Source organism: Cetorhinus maximus, chromosome 4 (assembly GCF_964194155.1).
Source record: "Cetorhinus maximus chromosome 4, sCetMax3.hap1.1, whole genome shotgun sequence".
In the NCBI taxonomy this organism is placed as follows: Eukaryota; Metazoa; Chordata; class Chondrichthyes; order Lamniformes; family Cetorhinidae; genus Cetorhinus; species Cetorhinus maximus.
The window spans coordinates 36,663,603-36,686,157 of NC_135882.1; the positions used below are offsets into that span (position 1 = coordinate 36,663,603).

Here is a 22,555-nt window from a genome sequence, read left to right on the forward strand (position 1 = left end):
TATATAAACTTTGCGTTTGCGTTAATGGCCTGAGTATGCTTTACTTGTTCTGTAGGTGCAGGGCATGCCAGTATTTCATGCTGGATGTGAATGGCTCTAAACTTTATTGCACAGGCACTGAGTGGACTTTGGAGTGGGTCATTTCAAACGTTCGGTAAGGAGGCATAAAATGGAAGCAGTGCTTTGGCAGACGAGCTGAAGGAGCATTGAATCAAGGCCTCCCTGGTGCCCCTGCCTCCCTGAAGGTTCCACGTGCTCACCGTGTTCTTCCCCAGGCTCCTGATCCACCACTGGCCAGATTGTAGAGAGTGCAGCGTGCAATGACTATCAAGAGACACACTCATTGAAGTACCCCCTGAATGGACCAGGCATCTGAATCTCACCTTCAGGTGAACTGTGGTCCTCTCTCACTGTCCCTGTGAAGGCATGACTGCTATTATACCTCTGCTCTGCTTCTGTTCTTGGGTGCCGGAGAGGCGTCATAAGCCACCTTCCCAATGGATAGTCCTTGTCACCCAGCAGCCATCCATACAGTTGATCTGGAGCCTTGGCACCTGTGAATGTCAGAGAATGTATGTGTCATGGGAACTGCCAGGGTACCTTGTACAGACTTGGAGAATCTGCGCTGTGTGGTCACAAACTATCTGGACCTTCATGGAGTGGAGCCGGCATCCGGATCATCGATGGCATCCTGGATGCAGGGGATCCCAGCAATTGCAGCAAAGCCTCTGGCTCGCTCAGCCAGCCCAGCCTTGTCCGTCCGGAAATGACATGACCCGCTTGAAGTCAGTCACCAGCTTCATGCAACTGTGGGCAGCTGATTGGAACGCTCCACACAGATCCCCCACTAACCCCTGGAATAAATACATGTGACCTGTACCTCTATTTTCTTTACCCAGAGAACTGGCGAATTTTGTTGTTGTTAGTGGTGGTGGGAATAATATTGGTAATCAAAATGTATTTGAATCTTTTTGTATTCACTCTTAATTTTTTTGTATGGATTTCAGCTTGCAAAAAATCTGCCTCCACGGACTGTTGGTTACCCATGGACTCTAATTTATAGTACTGCTAAACATGGCATGAGCCTGAAAACACTGTACCGTAGTATGACAGGTGTCGATACACCAATGCTGCTAGTAATTAAAGACAGCGATGGCCAGGTATGGAATGGGCATTTAAAAAGCAGAACGCTATTTTTTATTTCACGAATTTTAGAAAAAGATTGTTTATTATATACGGCACTGTTAACTGTGAACAAAGTATTAACATTTCAAATACTGAAATTTTCTGCAAAAATGCAGGAAATCTATTAATTTGTACATGTGCACACAATATATTTCTTTCCTGCACTACTCTATTCTGTGTTACCTTTGACTTCTCCCTTTTATCTCAATGGTAGTTCTCGCAGTTTTGTAATGCATTAATCCTGCCTGCTGCTGCTTGCTGAAGTGTTACATCGTACACCCAGACGTGACTGTCAGCTCTGTTCTCCATTGCTCCACTACCCATTCTACCTGCTATACCTGGTGAACACCCATTTAAATTTGAGGTTGGGCAGCACTAGCTCTGGAGGGCACTGCGCAAGCATGATGATGAAGTGGCCATTGGTGTAAATGTGAACAGGTGTCAGGAGGGTGGTAAATCAAATCAGTTGGTAGCTTAAGAAATGCTCTCTATTAACCATGTCCTCATTAACTGACTTCCATTGTTCTATTTTATATCTGCAGCTATTTGGTGCTCTAGCATCTGAACCATTCAAGGTTAGCGATTGTTTTTATGGAACTGGGGAGACCTTCCTTTTTACATTTTATCCTGAATTTAAGGTAAAAATAATTAATCAGTTAGGAATTACTTAATGTTTTGGTAATTTAAGTTTATTTCAAATTTTAGTCATTTTTTGGTCATTCAGTCATTATTAATACAGCAATGAATGAGGCCATTTGGCCCATCAAGTACATGCCGTGCGCTGTTGTCTGGAGCAGTCCAGTCATCTCATTCCCCACTCTATGCCCATACCACTTCAAGGTTATTTCCCTTAAGTGCCCATCAAATTTTCTTTGGAAGTCATTGATCACCTTCCTCATGGACAGTGAGTTCCAGGTCATTACCACCCGCTCTGTGATAAAGCTCTTCCTCACATCCCTACTTGCGTCTCTTGCCCAAAACCTTAAATCTGAGTTCCATAATCCTTGTACAATTAGCAAATAGAAACAACTTTTCTTTGTCTACCTGTCATAATTTTGTACACCTATATCAAATAACCCCCTCAATTTCCTTTGGTTCAAGGAGAACAACCTAACATCATAGCTAAAATCCTTCATGCCTCAAAGGATTCTGGTAAATCTCCTCTGAACCCTATCTAGGTCCCTCCCATCCTTCCTAAAATATGATGACCAGACCTGGGTGCAATACTCTAGTTGTGGCCTAACCAGAGCTTTATAAAGGTTCGGCATAACCTCTTTAACCTCAATACCTCTACGAAGCCCAAGATCCTCACTGTTCGTCACAACTCCAGTTCTGGCGTCAGCAAATTTTAATTTTTTTTCCTCTGTGTTCTAAAATGCAAGTCATTTTTATTTATCAAGAAAAGTCGTGGCCCTAGCAGTGATTTCCAGATCTCTTTTACCAAGTTTGCTCTGTTCCTGGTTTTATCTGTCTTCCAGATTTTAATGACGTTTTATTTTAAAAATGCTTTCTTGGGCTGTGGGCTAGTTGCCCCAAGAAGGTGGTAGTCAGCTTCTGCCTTGAACCTCAGGAAGCAGCCTGATGCAAGCAAATGGCTTGCTTGGCAATGTCATAGTCCTCCAAAACTGAAAGCTCACAATCAGCAAAGGTTAAGCCAATATACAGGTAACAGATTTCAATATAGATTGAGTGAAAATTTGGTTTAAATAGTTATTTAGTCATTGGAGCAGGCTACATTTTAACTAAACTTAAGTAGGAGAAATTAATTACTCCCACTTCACTGTTGGGATAACTGTTGTTGGACGTTTGGGGTTTAGAAATCACAGAACCATGCAAATCTTTTTATGTTTTTAATCAGCGGAACTTATTCAACTGGATGTGGTTACCACAAAAGTAAATGGGGTTTGTGAACAAATCTGATAGACCACTACATGCATCTGAGAGCAATGACAAACCGTGATCCAAACAAAAGAACCAGATGTCTTCATAAGGCACTGAAGTAAACATGTTGATGTGATTGGAGTCACATCAGTCTGAGTAAGAGCGACAAGTTCCCTTCCCTAAAGAACATTAGTGAACCCATTTGATTTTGATGATAATATGGCGGCTTCATGGTTATTTCATTGATTTTACCTTGAGACTTAATTACCTTAATTCAAATTCTCAATCCATCAATGATGAGAAGTGAACTCAGTGTCTGGTAACACAATCGCAATCTACTGTACCCTATATGTTGGCTTTTTCCAGCTCCTAGAAGTCAGCAATGTCAACAGGACTGAAGTTGTTCCCTGACTTCAGGTGTGTTGCATCCGGAGGTGCAAGATATGCGAGTAACTTGCCTGTTATTAATTGAGGCCCAATTTCAGATGTGCCTCAGGCCCCAGCTACAAATTCTTAAGAGACCCAAGCAAGGAGCAATCAGTTAAGATGGGGGCATCAGGCCCATTGTTGTTTCTGGCTTTGCCAAAAGAGTGTGGCTGCTCTCCTCCCCCAACCCAACATGAGCTTGTTGGAAGTCATTGGAACTTGATGTAAGATCCTCATCTTACCTCACTCCTTCACTATTTCACCATAGTGAACTTTCCAGATTTCACTCATTCCTTTAATTGCTGCTGCTCCTCACTTGGTGCCCACTTGCCACACTACAGCTGCTTCCACATCTGCAGAAGTTATCAGCTCCCCCCCCAACAATCGTAATTCAGTACAAAGATTATTGAGAATGTCAAATCTTTATTTTTAAGTGCACCCCCAGCCAAAACCGAGTGCATCAGGGGAGAACGGCATACATAGGGTAAACAGCACAACAACAGTATTTCAATTCTTGTCACCACCAAAAATTCTTATAATAGCAAAAAGGTGAAAATTCTAACCAGTTGATTATGAAATTAATTCCAAAGCTTGGATGACATCAGAAATAAAAACAAAATGCTGGAAATATTTAGCAGGCCTGGCAGCATCTGTGGAGAGAGAATTGGAGTTAATGTTTCGGGTCAATGACCTTTCTTCAGAACTGGGAAAAGTTTGAAATGTAATGGGTTTTCAGCAATTGAAAGAAAAAAGAGCAAAAGATAAGGTTTGAAATAGGGTGGCGAGCAGGAGAGATTAAATAACAGAAGTGTTTAATGCGCAAGGCCAAAGGGAGGGTTAGGGCAAGTAACAAAGGATGTGTCTAAAGGAGATGTGAGTGGCAAAATTATGACTTGAAGTTAATTTACCATTTACTCACCCGTTCTACAAGTCATCTTATATCCTGCCAGTATTAACTGTACCCTGCATTCAAAGAGGAGATAGTTTGGGTACAGTCAAAGTACAGTTGGGGAAAGATGAGACAAACTTGCTGCATGAGCAAGGGATAGAGCAGGGATATATGGGGATCGAAAAGGTAGATAAAGCAGAAAAAGCATGTCGGGTGGATAATACAGTTGAAAAGCAGGCTGAATATAGAAAGTTCAGAGGAAAAGTGAAAATAGAAATGAGAAATAGAGAGAAAGTATGAGAAGAGACTGACAACTAACATAAAAGGGAATCCAAAAGTCTTCCATAGGCTTATGGAAGTAAAGTGTGGTAGAGGAGGAGCACAGCCATTTAGGAACCAAAAAGTGGATTTATACATGGTGGCAGGGGCCATGGCTCAGGTACTAAACGAATATTTTTCCAAGGAAGAAGTGAAAGCCCAGATCATAGCAAAAGTTGATGCACTGGATGGGCTAAAAATTGATGATGAAGTGGTATTGGATAGGCTGGCTTTGCTTAAAGTTAATAAGCCACCCGAGCCAAAATTGCAGGAGAGACGAGGACCCAGAAACAGGCAGCAGCCCCTAAAAGAGCAGGAGAGAGGAGGGCCTGAAGACAAGCAGCAGCACCTAAAAAAGCTATCCAGTACAAGCCGTGGATCCAGAGCGGGACCAACAGCTTTCTGAGAAAAATCAAAGTGTGACATCACCGGAAAACAGGTAGTTGATTGATTGGTGAGTATTTTTCTCATTTATCGTTCAAATCTCAAGAAATTTTAGTAATTGGAATTTCATTCAAGGCATTTGTTGAAATAAGAATAAAAGCACAGGTAGAACGAGAGACAGTTATTAAAATTTAATCAGCAAAATAGTAAATGATACAAAGTTGGCAGGACAGGTGATGTGTGGCAGCTGCAGAAGATGTGAGCTCGTGGACACCTGCATGATCCAAGGCAAACACGTGTGCATTAGCTATCTGCAGCTGGAGGAACTTGAGCAAGATGCCAAGCTGCAGACACTTGTAACACACTGTGGGGGTGGGGTGGGGGGGGGTGGGGGGAAGGGAAGAAGTTACCTGGATGCTATGCTCTACTATGCAGTAGGATAGGGTCATCTCAGTTGGTCCATAGTCAGGGACAGGTAGGTGTGACTGTGAGATGGGGATATATGGGGATCGAGAAGGTAGAGTGGAGGAGCCTTGGCCCTTGTAATTGTCCAACTGGTTCAAGGACCTTGCAGCCATATGGACGAAAGCAGGGGCTTCAGGGTGGGTGAGCAAACTGACCATGGCATAGGGCTGTAGTGGTAGTAGGGGTCAGTATAGTCAGGGGGATAGACAAAGTTCTCTGCAGCCGAGAACGAGAGTCTAGAAGGCTGTGTTGCCTTTCCAATGCCAAGGTTTGGGACATCAGTTTTCCGTTTTGGATACTGATGAGGGCATTGGTTCCTCAGGAGTGCAGTCAGAGCCAAGTTTGTGGCACCACAGGAGGGGAGGAAGAACGGAAGAGCAATAGTGATAGGGGATTCGTGAGTTAGGGGAACAGACAGGTGTTTCTGTGGCTGTAGACATGACTCTAGGATGGTATGTTACCTCCCTGGTGCCATGGCTGCAGGACATTCTTCTGGAGGAGGGTGAGTAGCCAGAGGTCGCCGTCCACGTTGCTACCAGTGACTTCGATGGAAGGGGGTTGTGGTCCTGTGGACAGAATTAGGGAGCTAGGTAGAAAATTAACAAGCTGGACCTCAAAAGTAGTAATCCCTGGATTACTACTAGCACCATGTGCAAGTGAGTATAGGAGGATAAGGCAGATGAATGCATGGCTGGAAAGATGGTGCAGGAGGGAGGGCTTTAGATTTTTGGGAAACTGGGACTGGCTCTGGGGGAGATGGCACCTGTACAAGCCAAGGGTTGCATCTGAACAGAGCTAGTGCTGTTGGGGGTTTAAACTAATTTGACAGGGCGTGGGAACCAGGAGAGAATATTTGAAAGTAATAAGTAAGGTCTACAAAATACTGGGAGAGACAGTAGCACTAGAATTGGAAGTAATAAGTTAATAGGCAGAGTCAGAATAAGGGAGAAAGTAATGAAGTCTATAAGTATGTGAATGCACAGAGTATAGTAAATGAGATTGGTGAGTTACAGGTGCAGAATTATGATATTGTGGTGATAAGAGAGACCTGCCTCAAGGAAGGGCAGGACTGGGTGTTAAATACTCCTGGGTACAAGGTGTTCAGGAAAGATAGGGCAGGAAGGGAAAGATGGGCTGTATTGGTTAAGGAGAGCAGAGCAGTGCTGGAGAAAGAGGATGTCCCAGAGGGTTCAAAGACAGAATCAATTTGGCTAGAGCTAAGGAACAAAAGGTGCAGTCACATTGTTCGGTGTAGTCTATGGGCCACCAATTAGTGGGAAGAACAAATCTGCAGGGAAATTCCAGAGAGGTGCCAACATTATAGAGTAGTTATAATGGGGGACCTTAATTACCTGAATATAGACTGGGATAGTGAGAGCAAGAGTTGCTAGAGTGTGTTCAGGATAATTTTCTACAGCAGTATGTGTATAGGCCAACAAGAAAGGAGGCACTGCTAGACCTGGTTCTTGGAAATGAAGTGGGCCAAGTAGATCAACAATCGGGGACATTTAAGAGACAGTGATCATTGTATCATAAGGTTTAGGATGATGGTAGAAAAAGACAATGGGCAATCCAGAGTAAGAATAATTAACTGAAGGAGAGCCGGCTTCAGTGGACCAGAACGGAGCTGGGCCGGATAGACTGGAACCAAAAGTTGGCGGGAGAAACTGTAGCTGAACAATGGGCTACCTTCAAAGAAGAAATGGTTCGAGCACAGTCAAGGGAAGGGTAGGACAAACAAATGCAGAGCTCCCTGGATGAAAAAGGAGATAGAAGTGAAGGTAAAGAAGAAGAAATGTACTTACAACAGGTGTCAAGTAGAAAATACAGTTGAGAAGCAAGCTGAATACAGAAGGTTCAGAGGAGAGATGAAGAAGCAAATAAGAGAAGAACACAAATAGTAAAAGGAGGACTTGGGCTGATTAGGGACCAAAATTACACATGGCGGCAGGGGGCATGGCTGAGGTGTTAAATCAACACTTTGTGCCCAGATGCTGCCCAGGCCATGGTGATAGAGGAGGAAACTCTGTCACGTGAAGGGTTTAAAATTGCTAAGGAGAAGATATTGGATAAACTGTTGGTACTTAAAGTTGACAAGGCACTGGAACTGGATGAGAAGCATCCAACGATATTGCAGGAAGTGAGAATGGAAATTGCAGGGGCATTGGCCATGATCTTTCAGCCTTCCCTAGACTTAGGAGGTGCCAGAGGACTGGAGAATTACAAACATTATGCCCTTGTTCAAAAAAGGTTGTAAGAATAAGACCAGCAATTACAGACCAGTCAGTTTAACTTCAGTGATTAATAGTCACAGTGTGTACTGATTAGGAACAGACAGCATGGGTTTCTTAGGGAAAATCTTGTTTAACTAACTTGCTGGAGTGTTTTTTTTTTGAAGAGGTAACAGAGGTTTGATGAAGGTAAAGCTGTTGATGTGATTTACATAGACTTCCAGAAGGCATTCGATACAGTGCTGCACAATAGACTTATGAGAAAAGTTAAAGCTCATGGAATAAAAGGGACAGTAGCAATGTGGGTACAAAATTGTATTCCTCTCCGCAGATGCTGTCAGATCTGCTGAGTTTTTCCAGGTATTTTTGTTTTTGTTTTTGTTTTGGATACAAAATTGGCTGAATAATAGGAAACAGCGAGGAATAGTTAATGAGCATTTATTGGGCTGGAGGTTTGTAGTGGAGTTCCCCAGGGGTCGGTATTAGGACCTTGCTTTTCCTGACATATATTAATGATCTAGATCTTGGTGTGCAGGGAACAATATCAAAGATTTTGGTTGATACAAAACTTGGAAGCTTTGTAAACTGAGAGGAGGACAGTATGGAACTTTAAAGAACATAATGGGCATCTGTGGTGGCAGATGAAGTTCAATGCAGAGAAGTGTGAGGTGATTCATTTTGGTAGGCAGAACGTGGAGACACAATATAATATAAAATAAGAGGTACAACTCTAAAGGGTGCGCAGGAGCAGAGGGACCTGGGTGTATATGTGCTTAAGTTATTAAAGGTGGCAGGACAGGTAGAAAGAGCAGTTAATAAAGCATATACTAGCCTTTATTCATAGGGACATAGAGGTTTTGCTGAACTTATTTAGGACACTAGTTAGACCTCAGCTGGAGTATTGTGTACAGCTCTGGATGCCAAACTTTAGGAAGGAGAGAGTGCAGAAAAGATTTTCAAGATTCCAAGGATGAGAAACTTAAGTTACGAAAATAGATTGGAGAAGTTGGGAATGTTGTCATTGGAGAGGAGAAGGCTAAAAAGGGTGTTCAAAATCTTGGGGGGCTGGACAGAGTAGATAGAGAGAAACAGTTCCCTCATAAAAGGATCGAGAACGATAGGTCACAGATTTAAAGTGATTTGCAAAAGAAGCACATGCAATGTGAGAAAAAACTTTTTCACACAGCGAGTGGCTCGGGTCGGGAATGCACTGCCTGGAAGTGTGGTCGAGGCAGGTTCAATCGAGGCATTCAAGAGGACATTAGATGATTATTTAAATGGAAGCAACATGCAGGGTTGCAGGGAAAAGGCAGGGGAAATGGCACTGAGCCATAATGTTCATTTGGAGAGCCTGTGCAGACACGATGGTCTCCTTCTGCACCATAACAATTCTGTGATCTGCTCTGGGCTGGAGAGGAACTTGCAGTGGGAGGGGGAGGATCCAGTTGCCATGGTCTACATATGTACCTTCTTCAAGAAAGTTAGGGGCACAGTATAAATCAGGAAATTAGAGGTGCATGTACCAAGGGTAATACAATAATCATGGAGGACTTGAATCTGCATATAGGCTGGGTAAACCTCTAATGCTATGGAGGATGAATTCCTAGAATGTATATGAATTGGTTTTCTAGAACAGTATGTTGAGGAACCAAATAGAGAATGGCTGTGGACTCGAAACACTTAACTCTGTTTCTCTCTCCACAGATGCTGCCAGATCTGCTGAGTTTTTCCAGCATTTTCTGTGTTCATTTCAGATTTCCAGCATCCACAGCTAAATAAGCTTTTATCTATTTTAGACTAGGTGTAAAACCCTGCCATGAGAAAGAGTTAATTAGTAATCTTGTTATAAAGGAGCCTTTAGAGAAGAGTGACCATAATATGATAGAGTTTTACATTGTTTGACTTTTACATTAAGTTCGAAAGTGATGTAGTTCAATTCAAAACGAGGGTCTTAAATCTAAACAGTGGGAACTATGGAGGTATGAGGGCCAAATTGGCTGTTGTAGATTAGAAAACTAAATTAAAAGGTTTGACAGTAGACAGGCAATGGCTAGCATTTAAAAAATTAATACACGGTTTACAACAAATTTACGTTCCTTTGAGGATCAAAAACCCAACAAGTAAGGTGATTCAACCATGGCTGAAAAGTTAAGGATTGTATTAGATTAAAGGAAGAGGCTTAGAAAATTACCAAAAAAAGTAGTAAGTCTGAGGGTTGCGAACATTTTAGAATTCAGCAAAGGAGGACCAAGAAACTGATAAAGAGAAATAGAATACAAAGTGAGAAACATAAATACAAACAAAACAAAAAGGAAAATATCAGCAAAGACAAATATGGACCCTTACAGGCAGAGACAGGAGGATTTATCATGGTGAATAAGGAAATGGCAGAGAAAATAAACAAAGACCTTGTGTGTCTTCACAGAGGAAGATACGGAAAACCTCCCAAAAATACTAGAGATTCAAGGGATTAGCAGAAATGAGGAACTGAAAGAAATTAGTATTAGTAAAAAAGTAGCACTGGAGAAATTAATGCATGGACTGAAAGTTCATTAATCCCCTGGACCCGATGATCAACATCCTAGAGTGTTGAAAAAGTGGCTGGAGAGATAGCATTGTTGATCATTCCCTGGAACGGTTCCTGCAGACTGGAAAGTAGCAAATGTAACCCCATTATGTAAAAATATAGGTAGAGAGAAAATGAGGAACTACAGACCTGTTAGCCTGACAACAGAAAACGCTAGAATCTATTCCAAAGGATATGGTAACTGGACTGGGTAGAGATTGGATAGAGCCAACATGGATTTATGGAAGGGAAATGATGTTTGACAAACCTGTTGGAGTTCTTTGAGGATAAAAGGGGGAACCAGTGGATGTATATGGTATTTCAGAAGGCTTTCAATAAGGTTCCACATGAGCACATGGGATTGGGGGTAATATGGAATGAGAATTGGTTAACGGACAGAAAACAGATAAACAGATCATTCTCAGATTGGCAGACTATGACTAGTGGGATACTGCAAGGATCAGTGCTTGAGCCCCAGCTATTCACAATCTGTATCAATGATGTGGGGTCAAATGTAATATTTCCAAGTTTGCTGGTTGCATAGAACTAGGCGGGAAGCTGAGTTGTGAGGAGGATGCAAAGAGGCTTCAAGAGAATTTAGACACTCTATGTGAATGGGCAAAAACATAGCAGATGAAACACAATGTGAATACTTCCTCTGCTTTTATTGATTACAAGAGTGATCTTCCAGAAGCTGAGAAAATAATTGTTTTGTTCTTGAAACTCCTGGGGATAGCTGCCAGACAAAGAGCCTGTGGTCAGGTAACTTGTAGCAGCTAACTTTGTTCAGCAGAAAAATCTATTTTTAAAAAATAGCAATAAGTATTGAAGTATTGGGTTTCTTTTCGTGTTGTAGGAACCCAACAAGTCACTAAAAGCTCTATGCAGGTGCAGCAAGCAATTAGGAAGGCAGTTTGAGTACAGAGTAAAGAAGTCTTGCTGCAACTGTATAGAGCCTTGGTGAGACCGCAATGCAAAGTTATCTGCTTCGGTAGAAAAAACAGAAATGCAGAGTATTTCTTAAATGGTGAGAGATTGGGAAGTGTTGATAGTCAAAGGGACCTGGGTGTCCTTGTAAGTCTGTATGGACAGGAGAGAGACAGTCAAACTGCACTGATTTCCTCTTGCCACCTACCAGCAGAAGGTGTTTTGAAATCGCTTTTTAAAAGAATTGGTTGTGTGTTTTCTCAATGCCTCAGTTTTTGTGATCCAATTTTATTAATAACCTGTAGCAAACTGGGAAAATTTAGGATTAACTCAGAAGGTTAGTTTATTTTTCCACATTCAAATCCGCGAAAGGAGTGTTTGGCGTATTCCACTCCCCGCGCACTCGCAGTAAAGTGGGGGCAGAGAGATAGAGAACAGGAGTTTTACAATACACGGACCTCAGAAAATGAATATTAGTTCACACGAGTTCCAGAATCCAATGAGAAATTATTTTTTGTGTTTATATGCTGTGGCCAGAATTCCATTGTTCCCCTTTAGGAGAGAGACGAAGTAATTATCAGCATCTCTTACAATATAATGAGTTCCGATCTCTCTCTCTCTCATGATAGTCCAGGATGGGGGAGCCAGTTTATCTGCACTTTCATTACTTTTGTTGGTTACAAAAGAGCTGTACCTCACTGTGAGGTATTCCAGAAGCTGAGAAAATAATTGTTTTGTTCTTGAAACTCCTGGCGATAGCTCCCAGACAAAGGGCCTGTGGTCAGGTGACTTGTAGCTTTGCTTTGTTCTGCAGAAAAATCCATTTCCTTTGCGTGTTATAGGAATCCAACATGTCACTAAAAGCTCCATGCAGGTGCAGCAAGCAATTAGGAAGACAAATGGTATGTCAGCCTTTATTACAAGAGGATTTCAGTGCAGGGCAGGAGTAGAGTCTTGCAGCAATTGTAAAGAGCCTTGGTGAGACCACATCTAGAATATTGTGCAGTTTTTGTGTTCTTACCTAAGGAAAAATACTTGCCATAGAAGGAGTGTAACAAAGGTTCACCAGACTGATTCCTGGGATGGAGAGGACTTGGCTTATATTTTCTGAAGTTTAGAAGAATGAGGTGATCTCATTGAAGCATACAAGGCGCGTCAGGATCGATGCAGCAGATGCAGGAAAGATGTCTAGATACCCCCCCACCTCCCTTCTGTTGCGGGGATCTAGAACCAGGGGACACAATCTCAGAATAAGAGGTAGGCCATTTAGGACTGAGAGGAAGAGGAAGTTCTTCACTCAGAGGATGGAATTCTCTATTCCAGAGGGCTGTGGAGGTTCGGTCATTGAGTATATTGGAGATCAATAGAATTTTAGATATTAAAGATGTCAAGGAATATTAGGACACTGAGAAAATGACGTTGTGGCTGAAGGTCAGCCATGATCCATGAAATTGCTGCATAAAATTGGAGCAGGCTTGATGGGCTGGATGGGTGACAGACTACCTTCTGTCCCTATTTCCTGTATTCCTTCGCTGAGGGAACTAAGCGTTGAAATTATGGAGGTACTAGCCATAGTCTTCCAGTCCACCTTAGATACACGAGTAGTGCCAGAGGCCTGGGGAATTGCATTTTATATCGTTATTCAAAAAAAGGTACAAGGATAAGCCCAGCAACAATACCCAATCAGTTTAACCGCCAATGGTTGGGAAGTTTTTAGAATGATGATTAGGGGAAAAATTAGCAGTCACTTGGACATATGTAGATTTATTTATGGAAAGTCAACAGGGATTGTTATGGGCTTCCTTTTTTTTTGATGAGGTAACAGAGTGTGGATGAGGGTCCTGCAGTTGGTATGATGTACAAATATCAAAAGGCATTTGATAATGTGTGACATAGCAGGCTTGTCAGCAACGTTTAAACCCATGAAATAAAAGGGATAGTGGCATGAATATGAAGTTGGCTGATTGACAGGAAACAGAGTAGTTATTTTTCTGACTGGTGAAAGATATGTAGTGGGGTTCCCCAGCAATTAATGTTAGGACCATTGCATTTCTTGATCTGTGCTGAGGATCTAGAATTTGGTGTATTGGACACAATTTAAAAGTTTTTAGATGATGTAAAATTTGGAAGTATTGTTAACTGTGAAGAGGATAGTGATAAACTTTGAGAGCACATAGCTGGAATGGGTGGATAACTGGCAAATTAAATTTAATGCAGGGAAGGGTGAAGTGATTCACTTTGATAGGAAGAACGGCAATATAAAATAAAGGGTACAGTTCTAAAGTGGATACAGGACCTGGAGGGATTTATGCACAAATCAGTGAAGGGCAGTCTATATTGCCTCCCCTTTTCCTTTCTGCGTAAATATATCTCCTCTCACTTTGCATTAAGTTCCATCTGCCACTTATCTGCCCATCCTGCGAGCCTTTTGCAGTCAATTGACATCATCCTCACCGTCTGTTGTATCTCCAAGTTTGAAGGTTGACTGGACATTTGAAAGGTGTTCAAAATCTAATGATTTTTGGGCAAAGCAGATAGGAAATAACTGTTCCCATTGGAAGAAGGCTTGAGAGCAAGACCCCACCAATTTAAAGTGAAGGAACCAGAGGTGGCATGAGGATTTTTTTTTAATGCAGTGTGTGGTTAGGATCTGGAATGCATTGCCCGAAAGTTTGGTAGAGGTCAATTCAGTTGCTGCTTTCCAAAGGGAATTAGATAATTATCTGAAGAGGAAAGAGTTGCAGGGCTACAGGAAAATGTGGGGAAACAGGATCTAGCTGAGTTTATCTTGCAGGCACCTGACATGGACACGACAGAGCCGGTTGACCTCCTTCTGTGCTGTCACCATTCTACGATTGGTGCAATTCACTGTTCTGTTTGTATTTTTCTTTAAATGTGTTGTTTTGTAAATAGAAGTAACAACTTAAAAACACATCTCTATTGAAATGTAAAATGTGTTTAGTATTTCTGTCTAAAAGCTGTGTTTCTCCCAGGAAAGTTGTTACAGGAGCCAAACACTGAATAAACAGCATTTTATGAAGAATAGAAATTGAGGGATTAATTCATTATTATAGTGCAAGTACTGCAGAGTTAAAGAAGCACTTCTACAAAGTAAGTGAAGAAATGTATTGTTTTTTTTTTCAGATCTTCAAATGGACAGGTGATAATATGTTCTTTATAAAAGGAGACATGGATTCCTTGGCTTTCGGCGGTGGAGGGTAAATAATCTGTTTTAATAGCACATTAAATGGATTGCTTTTTTGAATTTAAGAGACAATCTTGCTGGTAATAAATGCAAGGAATGAGGTGCAGCTTTAACCAAAATGATATAAATAACATGTTTAAATGAGTACTGTTCATGGCACTGGAAGAGTAGTTGACTGCATATCTACATTTAATAGCCCCTTACCAGGTCTCAAAAGCACCTCATACACTGAATTTACTGTGGAACATGGTCATTGTTACATAGGAAGCACAGCAGCTGTTTCATCCCACAAAGAGCGATGTGATGGATGAGCTGTTAACCTGGAAATGGCTGATTCAGATGCTGTGAGTACTTCTCACTGTTTGAATACTAAAGCCGGCTGTCCTTTAAATGACTATGCAATATATGCTGAATGGAATAATCTAGAAGCTGGAAGGTTTGGTTTCCTTTCTCATTTTCCGTTCTTGGTTAGGGGCCTCAAATAATACAAGCTTTCAAATCACTTTGAAAATACAGGTAGAGAAAAAGTTTTAACTCCAGGTGATAAGAACTTTGCTATAAAATTCAAACTTCTCAAGAAGAGATGCTGGCCTTTATATTAGGAGGAGTAGAATAAAAGAGATTAGAATATTAATTAATATATTTAAAGACCTATGTGCAGTTAAGGACATCACACCTTGATGAAATGCAGCATAAATTTCAAGAACAAAAGAAGTAGGAGCAAGCCCGTCCCACCATTCAATAAGATCATGGCTGATCTCCCCCAGGCCTCAACTCCTCTTTCATGCCAGCTCCTCATAGCACTCAACTCCCGATATATCTACCACCTCTTAAAATAATTTTAGTGATCTAGCCTTCACAACTCTCTTTGATAGAGAATCCCAGACATTCAGACCCTCTGAGAGAAGAAATTCCTTCGCATCTGTTTTAAATGAGTGTCCTCTTATTCTGTAATTCTGTGCCCTAGTTCAAGATTCCCCCACTAGTGGAAACATCTTCCCAACATCTACCCACTCAAGTCCCCTCAGAATCTTGTATGTTTCAATAAGATCACCCCTCATTCTTCTAAACTCTAATGAATAAAGGCCTAACCTGTTTAGCATTCTTGATAAGTCAATCCCAGGAATCAGCCTAGTGAATCTCTTCTGAACTGCCCCCAATGCCAGTATATCCTTTCTTAAATAAAGGGACCAAAACTGTTTTGCAGTCTCACCAACACTCTGTACAGTTGTAACAAAACTTCCGTTTTTAAACTCCAACCCCCTAGCAGTACAGGCCAAAATTCCATTTGCCGCCTTAATTGCCTGCTGCGCCTGCATGCTAACGTTTGTGTTTCATGCACAAGAACACCCAGATCCCTCTGTGTTGCACTTTTTTAGAGCCTCTCTCCATTTAAATAATAGTCTGCCTTTTGATTCTTCCTACCAAGGTACATGGCTTCATGCTTTCCTACATTAAACTCCATATGCCAAGTTTTTGTCCACTCACTCAACCTCCCCTTGCAGATTCCCTATGTCCTCATCACAACATGCCTTCCCACTTATTTTTGTATCATCAGCAAATTTGGATACATTACACTCCATCCCCTCTCCCAAGTCATTAATATAGATAGTAAATAATTGAGGCCCTAGGACTGATCCTTGTGGCACTTCACTAGTTTAACCTGAAAAAGACCCATTAATCCCAACTCTCTATCTTCTGTGTGTTAACCAATCCTCAGTCCATGCTCCCATTACTCCCAATACCGTGAGCTCCTGTCTTGTGCAATAACCTTTTGTGGCACCTTATCGAATGCCTTCTGCAAATCCAAATACACTACATTTACTGGCTCCCCTTTATCAACTCTGCTTGTTATATCCTCAAAGAACTCTAGCAAACTTGTCAAATATTATTTCACTTTCACAAAACCATATTGACTCTGTTTGATTGCAGTAAGCTTTTCTAAATGTCCTGCTGTTTCTTCCTTAATAATGGACTCTAACATTTTCCTAATGACAGATGTTAGGCCTATAGTTTCCTGCTTTTTGTCTCCCTCCCTTCTTGAACAGGGGTATCACATTAGCGGTTTTCCAATCTGTTTGGACCCTCCCGGAATCCAGAGGGTTCTGGAATACTTTGACCAAGCCTCCACTATCTCTGCAGCCACTTCCTTTAAAACCCTTGGATGCAGGCCATGAGGTCCTGGTGACTTGTCTGCCTTTAGCCCCTAGCCCCATTAGTTTGTCAGATACATTGTCCCTCGTGATAGTGGCTGTTACAAGATCTTTCTTTTCATTAGCTCCTTGCTTATCTGATAACTTTGGGATGTTTATAGTGTTGACCACAGTAGAGACTAATTGGTTTAAATTATCTGCCATTTCCCTGTTCCCCATTATCAATTCTCCAGTTGCATCCTCCAAGGGTCCCACGCTCACTTTAGCCACGTTCTTTTTATATACCCGTAGAAGCTCTTGTTGTTTGTTTTTATATTTGTTGCCAATTTACTTTCATAATCAATTTTCTCCCTCTTTATTAGCTTTTTAATCATCCGCTGCTGATTCCTAAAAAAAAAATTCCCAAACCTCTGACTAGTTTTCGCTGCTTTGTATGCCTTAGTTTTTGATTGGATACTCTTCTTGATCCCTTTGTTAACCACGGGTGGTTTACCCTTCTCATCGAGCCCTTTTTGACCAGGATAAATTTTTGCTGAGCGTTATGAAATATCTGCTTATGTGTCTGCTACTGCTCAAGCACTGACCTTCCCCTTAGTCTATTTTCCCAGCCAGCTTTAGACAACTCTTTCTTCATACCTCTGTAATTAAGTTGAGGCCACTGGCTTGAGACCCAAGTTGCTCGCCCTCAAACTGAATTTGAAATTTGACCATGTTGTGATCGCGACACCCTAGAAGATCCGTAACCACGATCTCTCTTATTAATCCCACCTCTTTACACATTACTAGATCTAAAATAGCCTGTTCCTGGGTAGGTTCTGCAACGTATTGCTCTAAGAAGCAATCCCTGATGCACTCTACAAATTCGTCTTCCATGTTAACCCTACCAATCTGATTTGCCCAGTTAATATGCAGATTAAAATCACCCATGACAATTGTCACACGTCTCCATTATTTCCCGATTTATGCTTTGTCCTACAGTGAGGCAACTCTTCGGGGGCCTATACACGGCTTCCCACCCGTGACTTCTTTCCCTTGCTATTCCTTATTTCCACCCAAACTGATTCCACATCACGACCTTTTGCAACCAAATTACTACTCACCACTGCACTGATGCCTTCTTTGATTAACAAAGCTACCCCACCTTCCTTTCCTTTTGCATATTTTTCCGGAAAGCCAATTACCCTCAAATATTGAGTTCCCAGTCTTGGTCACCCTGCAATCACATCTCAGTAACAGCTATCAAGTCATATCCATTTATTTCTATTTGTGCCGTGAACTCATCTATCTTGTTACAAATGTTGCGTGCATTCAGATGAAGAGCCTTAAGCTTTGACTTTTTCCATTATTACTCATTCTGGTTCTAATTTCTACTGCACTCTTCTGCTTATATTTTCTGCCCCTTCCTGTCACACTTTGATTATCGTTCACCTCTTCACTACACTGCACCTCTGCTCTCTAGTTTCTTTTTGATTTTTTAAACTTCCCTTCCCCCCTCTAATTAGTTTGAAGTTCTATCTACAACCCTTGATATGATTCGCCAGGACACTGGTCCCAGCATGGTTCAAATGAAGCCCGTCTCAATAGAACAGCTCCCTCCTTCCCCAGTACTGGTGCCAGTGCCCCATGAATCGGAACCCATTTCTCCCACAGCAATCTTTAAGCCATGCATTTACCTCTCTAATCTTATTTACCCCACGTCAATTTGCATGTGGCTCAGGTAGTAATCCAGAGATTATTACCTTTTGTGGTTCTGCTTTTTAATGTAGCCCTGAGCGTAGTCCCTTAGAAGAACCTCTTTCCCAGTCCTATCTATGTCATTGGTATCTACATGAACCACGACAACTGGATCCTTCCCCTCCCACTCCAGGTTCCTCTCCAGCACAGAAGATATGTCCTTAACCTTGGCACCAGGTTATTTACCAGTGTTTACCTCGTCTTTAGGATTGAATTGCGAGGGGTGGTTACACAAACAAGGGTTGTATTCTCTGGAATTTAGAAGGGGTGAATTTATGGGGTGAGTTAAGTCTTGAAAGGAGGATACAGATAAATAGAGGAAAAAGCCTTTCTGCTGGCTAGGCCAGCATTTATTGCCCATTGTTAATTGCCCTGGAGAAAAGTGGTAGTGAGCTGCTGCAGTCCTTGTGGTGTAGTATACCTACAGTGCTGTTAGGAAAAGAGAGTTCCAGGATTTTTACCCAGTGTCAGTGAAGGAACGGCGCTGCTGTTCCAAGTCAAGATGGTGTGTGGTTTGGAGGGGAATCTTGCAGGTGGTGGTGTTTCCATGCAGCTGCTGCCCTTGCCCTTCTAGGTGGTAGAGGTCATAGGTTTGGAAAGTACTGTCAAAGGAACTTTGATGAGTTGCTGCACTGCATCTTGTAGGCGGTACACACTGCTGCCACTGTGTGTCAGTATTGAAGGGAGTGAATGTTTAAGGTGGTGCCTGACTGGCAGACTGCTTTGTCCTGGACGGTGTCAAGCTTCTTTAGTGTTGTTGGAGCTGCAGCAAGAATGAAGAGAGCAACCCTTCCGAGCTGTGCCTTGTAAAAGGTGGGCAACCTTTGGGGAATTAGGAGGTGAGTTGCTCGCCACTAGCCTCTGACCTGCTCTTGCAGTAGTATTTAGTTCAGTTTCTGGTCAATAGTGTTGCTGATGTTAGTGGTCAGTTATGGTAATGCAATTGAATGTCATGGGGAGATGGTTTGATTCTGTCTTGTTGGAAACAGCCATTGCTGACACTTGTGTGGCATGAATGTTACTTGCTACTTATCAGCCCAAGCCTGAATGTTGTCCAGGTCTTGCTTGTATATGGACACGGAATGCTTCAATATTTGAAGAGTCGCGAATGATGCTGAACATTGTTCAATCTATTCCCCACCTTATGATGAAGGGAAGGTGTTGAGAGTGGTGGCCGAGTTGGCACTATTGATAGAGTTGATCCGCAGACACTTCTTAGGTGGAAACTTTAAGTTTATTTACAAGATACTTAGTAGTAACTACGTGTGTGCTTTCAACTCAAACTCTTTCTCTAAACAAGCAACTAACTGCTGATTACTGAGGTAGCCCGCACTACTCTCCTATTGAGTACTAAAGATCATATGATCTTCCTTAACATGTATTATTCTTAAAATTATACTAAGTATAACCATAATTACCAAAAAGGTCACTGATGAAGCCTAGGACCCCCTGCAGTGATGTCCTGGGACTGAGATGATTGGTCTCCAACAATCAGAACCATCTTCCTTTGAGCTAGGTATGACTCCAATCAGTGGAAAGTTTTCCCCCTGATTCTCATGGACTCCAGCTTTGCACAGGCATGCTCGGTCAAATGCTGCCTTGATGTCATGGGCTTCACTCTCACCTCTTGGACCAAGGTTGTAATGAGATGAGGAGCCGAGTGGCACGGCCAGAACCCAAACTGAGTGTCGCTAAGTGGGTTATTGTTGAGTAAGTGGCACTTGATAACACCTTCCATCACTTTGCTGATGATCGAGATGGAGAGGTAATTGGCCGGGTTGAATTTGTTCTGCTTTTTGTGAACACCTATGTCATTGCTATTCAGCCGCTCTATGGTTCCACATTCTCACTACTTACTCACTATTTATACCCGCTACTGTTGTAGTCAAAGACTGTTCAATTGGTTCTTAGCTTAAACACTCCCATCAAGTCTCATGTTTTAAGGAGTCTAACCTGCCCAATTTTTGTTGATGGTTATAGCCTCAGATCTGGCATAAATCAACTTTTCGATGCAAAATGTCTTAAATTGGTTAACTATTATTAATATATTTCTACTCGTTGTTCACTCCAATTAATTTCCTGTTTTCTTTACAGAGGAGAAATTGGATTGTGGTTGGACGGGGATCTATACCATGGGCGCAGCCATTCGTGTAAAACATTTGACAATCACATCCTTTCAAAAAAGGAAGACTTCTATGTACAGGACATTGAAATATGGGCTTTTGAGTGAAAAGATGATCTTTGCATAAGCACTGAAGATATTCAACACCTCAGATGCAGGGCCCCAAACCTGACCAAGCATCAGTAGCAAAGTTGAATCTAGGCACATCAAAAATGACAAACACTATTTTGTATCTATATGTTCCTGTCTCCAGTGGAGCAACGCAACCACTTTTGTTAACAAATTACTAAAGCAAAATTGCATTCAATCTGAGCAAGATCAAAGAATAAGTGTTGCCACCACAAATAACAAAATTTGTGTTTGAAATCAAACCGCCACCCTGTTGTCCATATAAAATTAACTCACAACAAACCCAGTGATATCAAACTGAAGCCTGAATTTGATGGAGTCAGAAATCAATCTAATATTGGTATTCTCACTGAAATGGATTAAATGTTACTTTTGATCTGTTAGACGAAAATATCTGGGTAATGCTGTTGTTCTGATGTTGCTGCTGCAGGTTTGGGACAGATACCGTCAGCATTTTGGGTTAGCTGAAAAACGCAGCTAAGTTTGTTTCACATGTTCAGTCATTTTAAAAGGACTTAATTGTGACAAAACTAATGAAAGTAGTAGAAATGTTGCTATATGCATTGCTGGATAAATGTCAACAGAATCTTGCAGGGTTTTTTTATTATGCCAATGTAGCTTCCTGCAAAAGTGATGAAGCATATACAGTATTTATTGGTCATATATTTATCCTGCTGTTTAGCTTCATAGCACACCAAACTCCCAAGCACATAACTGAGTACCCATAGTTGTGCTGTCTGTCAGTGGGTGTATGTTGTGAGTGTAGCTAACGCCACCCTAAAACAGAATAGTTATAGGTACTGTAGATGGTAGTTCTATAGACTTGTGGAATTTGCAGATTACTGTCATGTGATCTCAAACAACCTTATTAGGCAACATATAACAATCACTCCTGTACTTGTCACAGCAAAGGAATAATGCCAGCCTGAGAGTAACAGAATAGTTTCAGAATACAAAGGTTTTCCCTGTATTTAGTCAAGTCTGAAACCTGATTGTGTTTTATGAAAATATTCCTGTTCTGAGTGTGAAAGTGATCATCTTCATGCGAAAATCCAGCTGTTCAGATGTATTGTATATTATCCTGTAAATTAAAGTAAAAACTGTATTGTTCCTCAGTTTAGAGAAGTGGAATGGTGAGTTGCTTATGGCACTTTGAATTATGACAGAAATGAACACAAGCCAGTTAATTTTATTGGCTTTAGTTTTAGTCATGTATAGTTTATTTCCAAATTTAAAATTTTGGACTGATGGGAGACAGCTTGCTGCTACAGTTGAGAAGGGCATATGAATTTTGTGGACTAAGTTTATTTATGCTAAATGTGAAAAATGCAGAGCATCAGTTCTCTCTTTCTGCCCAATGTTCTGTAATTTTGTTAGGATGTAGCCTGAATGTTTACAGATTTTGAAAGTGAACTGTAAATAAATACAGCAGCTTTTATTCCCTTTCAGTCTTCCACAGCAGTATTATTGTCTTTGTGGAGTTATAGCTATAGCTATAAGAAGTATTTAAAATAATCCTAGAATTATCACAATACTGCAATGTAATGGTGACGAAGTTTAAAATAAATTATTGGAACCATATACCCTGGTCTGAATTCATTCAGTTTCATAGAATTATGCAGCCCAAGAGGAGACCAGTTGGCCCATCATATCTGATGGCTCTTGGAAAGAGCGATGCAATTAGTCCCATCTTTTAACCCATAACTCTGCAGTTTTATTCCTCCTTTTTCAAGTAAAACTGCTCCTATTACCCTTTCAGGCAGTGTATTCCAGATCATTAATCACCTCTTTTCATTTGCCTTTAATCGTGACTTCTGGTTATTGATCTCCGTTGCCAGTCTTACAACTTTAGTAAAACGCCCCCCAAGAGTTTGAACACCTCAATTAAATCCCTTCTTTCCCCCCCACCCCCCACCTTTGCTGCAATGAGAACAATCCAA

General features: G+C 41.4%; 1 protein-coding gene across 2 annotated transcripts in view; it reads left to right on the top strand.

The window, feature by feature from the left end:
- Positions 1-22,196, top strand: part of oxr1a (oxidation resistance 1a) — a 761,068-nt gene extending 738,872 nt beyond the window's left edge. For both annotated transcript variants that reach the window (XM_078540076.1, XM_078540077.1), the window contains 4 exons: positions 1,008-1,160; positions 1,728-1,823; positions 14,417-14,490; positions 20,459-22,196. In XM_078540076.1, the coding sequence (XP_078396202.1) occupies positions 1,008-1,160; positions 1,728-1,823; positions 14,417-14,490; positions 20,459-20,594 (459 nt within the window). In that variant the 3' untranslated portion in view covers positions 20,595-22,196. The remainder of the gene's footprint in view (positions 1-1,007; positions 1,161-1,727; positions 1,824-14,416; positions 14,491-20,458) is intronic.
- Positions 22,197-22,555: the final 359 nt, after the last annotated feature.